A 14,135-nucleotide genomic window follows, 5' to 3' on the forward strand; every position below is an offset into this window, starting at 1 on the left:
TCTCCATTTTTTTTACATCAAATCAGATTAAGTATTTGTCCTTGGAATATATAAAAACCAATTATGAAACCTCTATCTTAGTACATTGCCAAAGAGAGTCAAGTAAAATTGTTACTCTATGCCACATTCTGGGTAGCCAAAATAATTGTTTCTATTGTGTACAGTAAATCTTTATTGTAATTTCTGATAAGTTTCTGAATGAAATAGGATTCTGACATGGTTAAAGCCATTGCCAATTCCTCAGAAGACATTGTTATTCTCGAATCCTTAGGGAACTCTTAACTAAAGGGGAAAAAATTGGAGCTACATAGATTTATGGTATGCGATAACCATATACTCTGCACATAAAGAGCACATAAATGATCCAATATTAGCCAATAAATAATAAAAAGTTAAAAACAATAATATTTTCTACAATATAAACACTAACAAATACAAAGCCATTTCGAGAGATGTGATATGTATTTCTGTTTGTACAGTGTATAATGGGAAAATCCAGATATACTCTATTAGGGTTTTTTAGGTTCATGAATAAACATCAAGTTTATTTCAGACATTTAAGCATACAGCTCATATTTCTTTAACTGAGAGCCAGGACTGCTTTTAAATGTATCCTCTAAGCTAACATAACCCCCAATGCTTATTTTCTAAACATCATTATCTGTAAAACAGTTATCATTATCTATTAACACAAGCGTTACTCCATTCATGTAACATCTATAAATACAGGTAATATAAGGATTTCAATTTAAGATTATGAGAAAGGCAAAAGACAGGACTGTCTTGGGAAAACAAGGACAAAGGCATTATATATGTATTGTAACCATGTCTATAATGTGCAAATATTCTGACAAGCCTCAGAATGTAAGGTAGCAAACAAAATGCAATGCTTCTTTCTCTATTGTGTGTTCAGTATTAATATTTTGTTCCCTGGAGTAAAACATACAAGTGGAGAAAATAATATTACATAACAGGACATTAATTAATGTTGCTTGTTTGCAATAACAAAAAATATAATACAACAAATAAAAAGCATGCACTTATAAATAACCATGAAGAATATTATAAGAATGATTATAAAATAATCATAGCCATACTTGTAACTTAAGAAACATTAAAAAATTAGGGAAACACGTACTTCTATGATCACTTTATATAAATGTATTAAAACATATTTTCTTTTCCAGACATCAGAGATAGTGGAGGTCCCAAGCCTGTGATGGTATATATTCATGGAGGTTCCTATATGGAAGGCACTGGTAATTTGTTTGATGGAAGTGTCCTAGCAAGTTATGGAAATGTTATAGTCATCACCGTCAACTATCGCCTTGGGGTACTTGGTAAGGACATTTTTTACTTTGACCTTTGGTAAAGAGTACTTTTTGCCTTTAGTCTGTTTCAATTTATTTTCTGAAAATATTGAAATTACACATTATGTGTGTGCAGTTTTATTTTCAATTCCCTAAATTCATGGTTGATATTACAAAGCTATTACATATTTTGGACTCTTGGTAGCATACTGCACGGCTGTTGTTGCATTATTAATAGAATAATGTTTGTGTAATGTATATATATATATATATATATATATATATATATATATATATATACCAAATGATATCAGTATTAAATATCCAATATTAAATTATGTTTTGAGGGTTCATATTTTTGGCTGTCTGGTGTTTTGGTAGATGCTAGATATGGTCTATAAGACAATAGTTAAGGTCAGTCCATCTATCTATCTCTCTGAAAAGTAACAGGTGAATTGTAATATTAATGCATTTCAGGTAGACAGATTTTTTTTACTGTATCCATGATTAAGGGGCCTATGGGCTCTATTTATTAACATTATTTTTACTATAATAAAGTGAAAAAGGGTGTTTTCGCACCCTTTTCACATTATTTTAGTTTCACCTAAAGTTACTAAAGGGCAATTGGAGTAGAATTTGTAAAATTCTACTCCAAGCCCTAATTATCACATATTTTTAGTAATCAGAATGCATTTCCCATAATTATAATGGGAAATGTGATCTGGCCAAAGTTACTAAAAATAAATTGTGAAAAAATACCGGGGGTAGCCCTGTGATAATAACGCCACCTGGAGGTGGCGTTATCCAGGGTCTCCCCCAGTTACCGGTCTCCCGCTCCACTCTAACGGGCAGAGCAGAGCCCGGAGCCGGCCCCAGTGATCAGCTGTGTGGTCTAAACAGACCACACGCTGATACACTGTAAAAAAAAGAAAAATAATTAGTAAAAAACAAACTTACCTGAGTCCAGGGACCGGTGATCGGGGCTCCCGTGATGTCCTCCCTCCGGGCAGCTGGTCTCCCAGGCTGCACTGTGGCCCGGTCGTCACCTGGTCCCAGTGCAAGATGGGATGTCAGCTGACCAAGCCATGGAGGACATCACCGGAGCTCCGATCACTGCAGGTAAGTGTAATTAAGGGAGGGGGGGGATCGCGGGGGGGTCCACAATTGCGGGAGATGGGACTTAGCAACGAGACAGGGTTTAGCGACGGTCGGTCGACGCATGCATCGGCACTTGTCACGGTATTTTCGCAAAAAGTGTGCGGAGGGGATTCGCAGAGAATATCTTTATCGCAAGCTCTGTCCCAGCAAGGCATTTTTAGTAAATCCCTGTGATATTGCCTGAATTCGCAATGCGAATTCAGTCGGTAATATCACACTACAATCTGTATTTAAAATGTGGATTGTAGTAAATTGAGCCCTATGTATCAAAGCTGTGAGAGTGATAAAATTGTGAGAGATAAAGTGCTAACCAATCAGCTTCCAATTTACATTTTGCAGACTGTGTTTAAATAATGATAGATAGGAGCTGATTGGTTAGCACTTTATCTCTCACAATTTTATCACTCTCACAGCTATGATAGATATATAGGCCCCTTAGTATTGTTAAAACAGGCCCAAAGCATTTAGCTTAAAATTTAGTTCGTGCTGGTTTGTCTTTTCTCCTTTATCTCTAATGTTCATAAATTTTTTTCTATAGTATTTGTTGATTAATCTTATTAATGTCAATATTTATTATCTTTCCTCATGGTATATAGTCAAACTGAGATCCCCTATTTTGTTTTGGGTGGGTAGGATTTTACAATGGAGTTGCTAAGATTGCTTTGCATTATGAGAAATATAGTAGGTAAAATGTACATGTGTAAACACATTTCTACATTGCAGCATAATTTATTTTTTACACATCTTGGACATCTGAAAACCAATTCTATCATTTTCATTTTGAGATTCATGTTGTGGCATATTGTTTGTTTAAACTATAGATATAGTGTCAGTTTAGGGTTCAGTAAACTGCACTTGTGTAGAGATTTTGGGCCTTACAAATGTATACCATACATGCCTACCCTCCCGGTTTTCGCGGGAGGCTCCCGATTTTTCGGGTAACCCCCCGCACCCCCGGAAGGGTAGGCATTTCTCCCGCATTCTGCCCACTTCCTAGTGAAGTGGGCAGAATTAGGAGAATACTCGCGGCAATCGCAGGTCTCCGTGAAGGGGGTGGGGCTTAAGCTGTGATTCTGCATGAATCACAGCATTTGGCCCCGCCCCCTATGTAAATTGTGCCCAATCGCGGCAATTTTACCGCGAGGGGGCGGGGCTTAATGACGCGAATCGTCAAGCCCCGCCCCCGTCTGCCCCCTGCTGCATCTCTTACCCGGGCTTCTCCCGGGAAGAGAATGTTAAAGGTAGGCAACCCTGATGTATACCAACCTTGGATATCTGTCTGAACACGACATTCAAAATGTATTGTAGAATTTGTTAAAAAAATATATGTATTTTTAATTCATTTGAAATCATTTTTGTTGTTTTTAGTTTGTGGATAAGGACACACAGGCATTGATAAACAATGCACATTGAAGTGGAGGTAGAACCTTGTGCTTTGTCCTTGCTTTTAGTAGAGTATTCAAAATGAGTTCACAAAGATTCCCTGCAGCATAGAGTACTATGGGCCTGATTCAGGTTGGTTCGCAAAGCTGTATTCGCACGCAGCCAGCCGATGTTTGCATTCTGCGCATGCATATAAGAAGCAGTGCTCAATCACGAACCAGCCACAGCGATCGGGAAGCGATCGCAGGGAACACACAGAGTCTTCACACAGTGATTGACAGGAAGTGGCCCTTTGAGGGTGGTGACGGGGGGTGGTCAGAGAAACGCAAGCGCGCCTGGGCGTTTAAATGCAGTTACAGGGGCGTGCATAATTAAGCCCCTGCGATAGCATACACTGGCAGAGGTCTAGATGGCGACAGGAAGTTTAGCAGTTTCTGCGATAGGGTCAGGTCAACCACAGCTGTGCGGATGGTTCCGATGTTACTCAATGGTACCGATGTTTTGTGCTGACTTGCGGATGCATGTCATGGGAAGTGGGCAGGCTTTATACAGTGATGGGCGCCTTGGTATAGTGCTGCAGCTGCCGTCCGATTGCATTCATTAGCATATTTTTGCAGCGAGCGGGGTGCCTGCGAGCGCAGCCTTGCGAGCCAACCTGAATCAGGCCCAATGTCTGAATCAGGCCCAATGTACCAAGCATTAATGCTGCACATAAGTGATGTTGAATGCCTGACATTAATACGTCTGTGTACAAGGCCCCTTGGATTTATTTTCACCCTGTTCTTGAATTTTGTTCTGTATATTTATTTTAATATTAGTCTATTGCTAGTTGCATATCAACCATACGTATGCTTTATATTTTCGCAATACGGACAAATCACTGTTATTAGTTTTATTTTAGTACTTTATTACTCTTGTTTGTCAACAAATAAATAGATTGAACGTCACTTTTGGTCTACATCTCAATAACCAGTTGCCATCTGTTAGTTACAGTATAAAGTGTAAAACTTGCAGCTGATGCAATAGAATGTAATGTGTTACCTAGCAACTAAGTACAGTTTCTGTCATAGGAAGTAACATAGAATAAACAACCTTTATTCCAAGTAATCACATTTTCTGATTATTTGGAAGCCTTCTTGCTTATGTCCTTAATTTAATTCAAAGATTGTAGTAGAAATTTATTATTTTTCATTGGTGTGCAATTTGATTATTCGCACACCTGTTGAGCTACTTGCCTAACTACTTTTCATGTGCTTAATTAAAATTATTTTATGAATATTTTTCTATTTACTGTACTTAGAATAAATAGAATGCGTTAATGAAAATTTAAATTACATATTCTCAGTAAAGAGAACATTAAACAGAAGAAATAGCTGAAGATTTTTAGATATCACTAAAACCATTTGTTAAGCTGGCATAAACTGATATATGTAAACTTAGGTTGAAATTTACTAAGAGGCATGTTTGAAATTCCAGCGGTTTTGCTGCAGTTTACGGGCGGGATTGCATCCCGCAGAATTTTAAGGCTCAAACCCACCGCAAAACCACAGAGAAACCATAATTTGTAAACGAGTAAACAACAAAAAAAATCTATCTATTTAATTATTTAGTATAGAAAACCCTTATTTATTAAACAGTAAGTTTAGAAGACGCTTCATACCTCTACCCACCAACAAACCAACCGAAAGAAATGAGCTGGTTGTGACAGCAGATATAGCACAAAAAGCATGCTGTTTGAGCTATCTAATCATTTAAAATCACAATACACATATATTACATAAGGTGGCAGATAACATTGATATTTCTCTTATGGGAGAAATGTTATTTTATTAACATATTACTGGGAAAATTGTTTATTTTTGATAAGAGTGCAATATTATTTGTTAATTAAAATAAAAGGGTAATATAAATTAATTGTTTATTGGTGTTTTAAAAATATTTTTATTATTGGGGAACATTAATTATTTTTATATTCCAGTTAACAATTAATATTTCCTCTTTAATTCAATTAATAATTTTTACCACTTAATAAAATTACCTTCATATTAAATTAATAATGACTGTCCTCATTATAAGTGTATTGTGATTCCTCTCCTACTGATAGGCCAGATAAATGCAGCAGGATTGCAGCGGTTTTACGGTGTGTTTTTTTTCACAGGGATCTGACCAAAACTGCCATAAAGCCTCAACAAAACTACCATAAAACTGCAACAAAACTGCCATAAAATCACTGTAAAACAGATATACATCAATGATGGTTTACAAAACCTCATCAAAATCCCTTGATAGAAAGTTCAGCTGTTTGGTGATTCAATTTGCAGGCAATGTGCAGGCATTTCAAAACCCCAGCAAAACCACTACTATTATTATTATAATTTATTTATATGGCGCCACAAGTGTTCCGCAGCGCCTTACAAAGTACATAAACAAGTTGTAGACAAGTGACTTACAGAACAATACAATACAGGACCAGGACATTGGTTAATATATATTGCTACATTAGCGACCATAACACCCAAATAAGCAACAGAGCATAAGCAGCCAAGTGTTAGGTGCCCTAGTTTTGAGTAAGAAGTAGATGAAACTAAAGTAGGGAGAAGCACAAGAGGGTAGAGGGCCCTGCTCATAAGAGCTTACATTCTAAAAGGGAGGGGAAGACAAACAGGTTTGACACAGATGGGGTAGATGGGGAGGAAGGAGCATGTAGCAGGGAGTTAGGATGAGAGCTGGAAGGCTTTGATGAAGTAGTGGGTCTTGAGAGCCCGTTTGAAGGATTTCAAAGAGGTGGAGCGTCTGATGGGGAGTGGGAGAGAGTTCCAGAGATGCGGAGCAGTGCAGGCAAAATCTTGGAGGTGGGAGTGGGAGGAAGTAATCAGCTGGCATGAAAGGCGGCGTGCATTAGTTGAACAAAGAGAGCGGAGAGGAGAGTGAAGGGAGATGAGATCAGAGATGTATATGGGAGAAGATTGGGTGAAGGCTTTGTAAGCGACCGTGAGAACCACTACTTAGTAACAATGGATTATTTAATTTAGAAATGGTAATTATCATGGCCCTGATAATTAACATAATGAATATGGCCTGATGAATTTTTCCCCATACTAGTGTATGGGGACAGCGGGACAGATATCTCCTGCATTACCTTTATGATGAATAGCCCCAATACTTAATTACTACAAAAGTAGTTGAAAATGTTTATTTTTACCTACTTTTGTAGAAATTAAGTGATGATGAATATGGCCCATAAACTTTGAATAACCAATACAGACACTACATTAGTAATCTATGCAAATGAAAGAAGTATTAAACCCATTCTTTCCCTGAATTTTATACTGCACATTTTCCTTGCACACTATAGGAGCCTTTTATTATACATACCAAGAACAGCTCAAATGAGTACTGACTTGATTTGGAGGAAACATACGGTAGTTTGAGATAGTGTGTCTGATGGGGTTTGTTCCATTGTCAGTGTGTGTAGCAAATTTTCACTGCACATGCTCACAAAGAGCACAAAATCTAGTATTGGCAAAATGTGGGAGGAGGCCAGGGAATGATAGCCCCCTTGAAGCTGCTGCCAGTACAACACCATGACTGTCTGAGCTGGTAACCTGGTATCACTGTATCAGGAAACCTGCAGCATGCAGCATGGTGTCTTCCAGTTAAATAGTACCAGCCTGTTCAGCACTGTGTATTCTCTTTGGGCCATGACTCAATGTTTCCAAATACTATAGTGAAAAAATGTGGTTTGTACTTTATCATGTCTGTTTGTCGTATTGTGTATTTGCATTTATTTATAGAACTATTTGAACTGTTGTCAGCCATGTGTTCTCATTGGGCAGGATGCATCAGTAATGTTAAAATATGCTAATGCTGCAGGAGTCGCCTGAAGAAAAAAGATGGTCTCGGCCTTATTTGCAGATCTGAGTGATGCATCTGCCGCAGCTGTCAGCCATCTGAGTAGGGTTCAGCTTCCTCAGAATGATTGCCGGTACTGCACAGCTGGGGCCAAGAAATTTTTCTCGGAAGATGCATACCCCCTTTTGTAAAACAGTCAGCATCGACACCCCACCCTACCCTGTTCCCAATTGTCTGCAGAATTTCAATCATGTTGCAGCTTAGGGGGTACTGCAAGCGATCTCGTATGACCCGGTCTGCACATGCACAGAAAGGTTCATGCACATGAGCAGTCCTCTCGCCATTGGACTAGTACGCCAACCATCGGGGTCTGTCCCAGGTCTGACCCGGTTTGGAACTTTGTTCCAAATCCTGTATCAGACCCAGGACTTTGGTGGAAAAGTACTATAAGGTTCTACTTCAATATAGGAAAATAATATTAATTGCAATCACTCCACTTGATCTATACTAGATTATCCGCATTCACATCATCTGCCCAATTTAGAACATGTACTAATGCTGGTCACACTAGTCTCATGACCTAGACCGTAAACTGTGTACACATTATACGATATATATCATTCTGACATGGATCTGAACGATATATCGTACACATCATATAGTGTGTACATCCGGGACAGTTGTTCATTACATTCAATGAATGACGCGTTGCTGTTATATGCAGCATGTAAGGACACATTGTGTCGTCATACACTGGATCGTGCAGTGTGTACGGTGTGCGCAATGTATTGTTGCATCGCACCATCACTGTGTAACACATCGTATTGAGTGTACCCAGCTTAAGTGATTATGGGCAGCCTAAAATGGAATTATCTATGGTGATAAGGTGATCACCTCAGCCAACAAGAATAAATTGTCTCAGATTTAATGATAATATTTTTGCTTTCACAACAGGTAGACAATTTTGGAAATGTTAAGACAGCCTTACGCATATCTTCAAGTATCACTTTACAATAATAGAAGTTGACACACTCTATACTCCTTTATTCTTGATGGTGTACTGCTTAATTGGAACCTTAACACCTCATTAACTTACCTAATATATCTACACACAAGATAAACTATAGATTTAAATAACCTCCAAAGTAGGAATGATGAAATAAAAAAATTTTTATCCCACATCTAGACTTAAAAGTTAAAAAACATCTTAAAAGCTCACATAAAAATATTTAAATAAATTAATTATATATAAGGTTGATGCAAAGCTGAATGTAAGTTGTCTGTTAAAACACTCACATTGCGAGCACAAGTAAAAATGCATATATTTTTTCAGTATGCAGAGTTTTACGCATCTATGTGACGTCATTGCGACTATGCATATGCTTGGTTCAATAGCCATTATCATTATCAGTGCCACCTGTAGCAGCCCTATCCTAGCTGCCAGTAATCCATCTATAAACAGGAGTCTCTTTGTGTCTGCATAACTTTTCATAGCCCTCAGTTGTACCAAAATTCCCTCTACTCATCCTCACTAAACTTTGCCTACGTGTAAACCCTTAGTTCCTTAAGCCGCAACCAGAGCTGTTACTCAGTTGCGTATGACCCTGCATTGCCCATAGATGCGTGCACTCAGCTACACTGTTTGTGCAGTGCAAAGACATGTGAGATCTCGCCTCATAACTTGCTCTCAACTCTGCATCAGCACTTTAGTCTCTAGCTTGTATAAATCATCTTTAAAATTCTTATTAGAGCCTTCCTCATACTTAAGTTGAGCTTTCCTATCCATACAGCATCAATAAATGCCAGTCACCCAAAGCTGAGCTCTTTAATTGTAACATCAATACTTTAGATAACATTTATCTTGACAGATGATTGGTAAATTTGGAACAAGAAATAAATAACTATGAATTATAGCAGCTGCATAAAAAAATATCAGCTTAAGTATGGTAACAATAATATTTATTTTGCATGGACTGGATAGAGGAAAAAAAAACTATAAAAAAAGGTGGGAAAATATGTCTGAGAACATAATTACTCTATATACATCTCCTAACAAAACAAACCTACTAGATTAGCTTGTGTTATAATTTCTTAAAATATTGTCTGGCAGAAGTTCCTCATTATCTATAATATATCATAACAAAAAAAAAAAATATGTTGACCTTATATGTGTTTATATTGCTATATGTTTATCGAACATCCCCTCTATATTGTATGCTTGTTTGCTGTGAAGGAAAAAATGTGGGGAACTAAACAGTCTCCAGTCATCTTTGCATGTACTGTATTATAGATGTGTGAACAGATCTTTTCTCATTGTATCATTTCTCACATGTTTTATTTCTTTAAAAAAGGTTCAGTGTAAAAAAAATTTTATTTGTCATGTACATTTACTTTGATACATCTTTATTTAATTTATAATTCAACATATAATTTTTAATTATTATTGTAAGCAGGAGATTTTTTTCTTTCTTTTACAATATTATTTGAAAACCCCAAAACCAACAAAATCCATTGCATTGTGAAAAATAACTGTTTTGCTAATCTCTAGTGGGAATGTACAGTTGCTAAGCAACCACAACATGTTAAACATATGGTTTTCAGGACTAGAATGAGATTTGCAAAAGGACAGGATGCACATACAGTAATGTATTTTAAAAAGTGATTAAATAACTTGTGATATTTTGACTCCGTTTTAATAAATTGTATCCGGAGTGGACAGGTCATGTGTGCTCAAGAACCTGCAGTTTATTTACCTGTAATTTAGTTTCCAAATACGATAAGGATTTACAAAGAAAACAATTCTGACATACAGTTCATTCATGGGATTTGTAATAATCAAAATGGATAGTCCTTTCCTAAATAGCTTATTTTTCCATGATAATCTTATTAGTTACAATATTTAATTGTTTGCTTGGGTAAAATTTTATGCCGTGAGGGAACACCACACATGATAAATATAAAGCATTGCCTGTAAAAGTCACAGCTGACCATCATCTTCTTTAATGGAGCTGCTCAACCCCTCTGCTTCCTATGTCTCTCACCTACTGTATAATTAACACTATCCCTGTAAATACCAATTGGGCATGGTTCTGGAACTAGATCACTAATTGAACACATTGGAAAGTGACTTCAATTAGTCATAACAGTTTCCTGGCAACAGGAAATAAACTGACGCAGTGCAATAAAGCAAAATGAATGTATGGCCTCCTGAGGTACAGATCTGGTGTAAACCACAATCCACAAAAATAGAACAACTTCCCCTGGAGGTGACCTAAATCTTATAAATTCCCCATTTTAATTAAAATAAATTCAGAATTAACTGTGGCTCAAGTTTGTTTAATATAAATGATTTGTTTAATATAATTGATTATAATTGCACTAAATTATTTCCTGTCCTATAAACACCACATTTTTACCAACAAAAATACTTTGTTGTTTGTGAGTCAAACTATTTTAAGATACTGCACCTTACTCTAGTTGAGACACTAAATTGTATTATGAAATGCCTTTAGTTTGCTAAAATGAAGATCACATTAAGTCCAAATTTTTTTATATATTTTTTTAGAGATGTGCGGTTCAGTTTTCCTGAAATACGAACACCCCTGAACTTAGGGGTTCCTAGTCAAAACGAATCCCAGTTTGGAATCACTTTGGAGTGCCGAGTCAAATTGACTCCCAGTTCGGATCTTCTTTCAGTTCAGAAGTCGGATTTAAAAACCGAACTTGGGTTTTGGATTCTATGTAAACAGGTCCAAATTGCATGATATTAGCTGTTTTTATTAATTTTAAGGGAATCCAAACCCGAACCAAAACCGAATCCAAACCAAAGCACTTGAGGGTGGTTTTGCCAAGCCAAAACATGATGATGAACTAGAAACAAAATACAGGAGTCCATGCACATCTCTATATATTTTTATTTCTATTTGAGATACTTTTACCCCTTTTTATTGCCTATTTTACTCTTAAATAAATAAGTAACATACCACAATATATGTATCTTCAAATTTTAATATATTTATACTAACTGTGGCAAAAAAATGCCTGTGTATAGATGCCTTCTGTTCACTCAAATAAACAATGTGGTAGACATTGTTGAAGTCATATTTTTTAAACTTTTGCTTTGATAGTGAAAAATGCATTTTCTATTAGGTTTATTTGGGTAAAAAAAAAATGAATTCAGGAAATAGAATATCACTTCTTATAATATACAAATTAAAGTGGTAAAAATTTTTAAATGTGGCCACAAAATCATATAATATAGGTACGAGCAATGAAGAACGCAGAGATGAATTCACAATCAGCCAATAAGCTGTGGCTTGTAAGTGCTAGTGACCATCATCATCATTCCCAGCAGCACGTACTTGCATCAGTCCTCAGACTCCCCCACTTGATACAATGTAGGTGGATCCAACTGCGCTAATCACTGTGGGAATTCCTCCAAGTGACTACAATCTATTATCTGGGATCCCCCCTATTTTGAATAAGTGTACAAAAGGAGTATAGAGAGTGCTCAGAGGGATACACTGACTTCAATTATTTAAGTAAATACGTGTACTTTAAAATGCACTTGATACAGCTACTAACAGCTCTATATACGTCTTTCTACAGATCTGCATCTGTTCCAATTACATGAATATACCCTCACTGTGTTTATACTGGTATATAGTCAGGATCCCGACCGTCTGAATGTGACGGTCACAATACCGACAGCGACATCCTAGGGTTAGGCACTAGGGGGAGGGTTAGGGTTAGGCTGAGGGAGGGGAGGGTTAGGGTTAGGCTGCGGGATAGGACAGTTAGGGTTAGGCTGCAGGTCGGGACAAATAAGGCTAGGTTGCGGGAGGAGTGGGTTAGGTTTAGGGTAAGGGTTAAGATTTGGGTTAAAATGCTTACCAAAATCCATCAGCATTCTGACCGTTGGAAACCCGTAACCCAACCCCTTATACTATATCACTGGGAACTGCTATTATTACTGGGCTTACAACTGCTGCTGCCAGCACTGGATTTACTTCTCTGGAGATCTTATGTGTAAAGTCATAGGTGTAACATCTTTGCTTACTCATCATTTAGAAACACAATTTGAATGTATATTGACTTACAGGGGTTCATAATAAAAAAATAAAAAAACTCATATTACAGAAAGTCACATAAATCCATGTTCTCTTAAAGTTCTTCTCTAAATTTAATGTGTGCAATCCTTAAAAGCCAATACAGTATTAAAACTGAGAAATTGACTGCAGAGAATCACACATTTACTAACACTTATACTACAACAACTCTGTTTCTCCAATGTCAAAATATTTAATCTACCACTGTGCACCTATAAGGGCAGCCAAATGAACCAGGGTCCCAAACTAGTGTCATCCAACACAATAAATATAAATGAAATATTACGATATGGTTCCCTATTTAATGATGCTCACAATACAAAATTATACAAATACAAAATTACTCCAAAAAGGGTATAAGGAGCCTTAGGGAATGTGTACTGAGTACTCAATCATATGTCCAAACCAGCGGTAACATGTGAAAGGAAAAAACATCTAGTGCATTATCCTTGATAATTTTATTGGGCAAAACAAGGATTAAAAGTACTCACACAGAGAAATAAAACATAGCATAAAAGTCCCACAAGAGAAGTCATGTCTGCCCACCAGACACATTCAAACTGAATGCATAGCAGTCTTTAGGGTCCCGGGATAACCCAAAGTCTTTGCCTGCCGTTCTTACCCATTTGCCGTAGGATAGCATGTGGTGGGTAAAGATGTCCTTCTCTGTCCATCGGCACATTTTGAACGATAGTGTATATGACTAGCTGAAAGACACATGACCAAACAGCAGCAGTCACATAATATCTTTAGACAGGTTCCGCCACTCATTTTGCACACACGCAGTAACCCATACTTCTACACAGATTCCCTGGGACCACTTCGCACAGACCCCCTTAGAATTGTCGCCAACTGACCACATACAGTACTACAACAGCTCTGCTTCTCCTTCTAACATCCCAGGCAATATTATTTTTATAAAATATATTGGAGCTGATGCAGAATTGAAACAGTTCTGTTTGCGGAGCATATCATGTGTATTTTTGCACTGCACATGCTCCATAGCAAGCATACACAAGTATGGACGATGCACATTCAAAAGAATCTGTCACATCTCCACTAGTGACTAAATTCAGTGCGGGCATGTTGACTGAAGATCGGCCTATGCAGAACTGTGCTTATGTGTAACTTTTAGATATAATACAAGTGCACAATGATAATGATGATGGCTATGAAACCAAAATTTTAAAAGGAGCAGTCCAGGCGCGGAGATGCTAACTATTCTGCATATGGGCGAATACACACATTTCGCTCCCTGCATGCAATGTGGAAGCAATTACACACAAATTGTGTTCAACTCTACATCAACTCCATAATGTCATTA

The 14,135-nt window shown here is 37.2% G+C and overlaps 1 protein-coding gene across 5 annotated transcripts in view; it reads left to right on the top strand.

The window, feature by feature from the left end:
- Nucleotides 1-14,135, top strand: part of NLGN1 (neuroligin 1) — a 765,562-nt gene that overhangs the window by 486,644 nt on the left and 264,783 nt on the right. For all 5 annotated transcript variants that reach the window (XM_088452412.1, XM_088452413.1, XM_088452415.1 and 2 more), the window contains one exon: nucleotides 1,188-1,340. In XM_088452412.1, the coding sequence (XP_088308538.1) occupies nucleotides 1,188-1,340 (153 nt within the window). The remainder of the gene's footprint in view (nucleotides 1-1,187; nucleotides 1,341-14,135) is intronic.

Source organism: Taudactylus pleione, unplaced genomic scaffold (assembly GCF_031769625.1).
Source record: "Taudactylus pleione unplaced genomic scaffold, aTauple2 ptg000037l, whole genome shotgun sequence".
In the NCBI taxonomy this organism is placed as follows: Eukaryota; Metazoa; Chordata; class Amphibia; order Anura; family Myobatrachidae; genus Taudactylus; species Taudactylus pleione.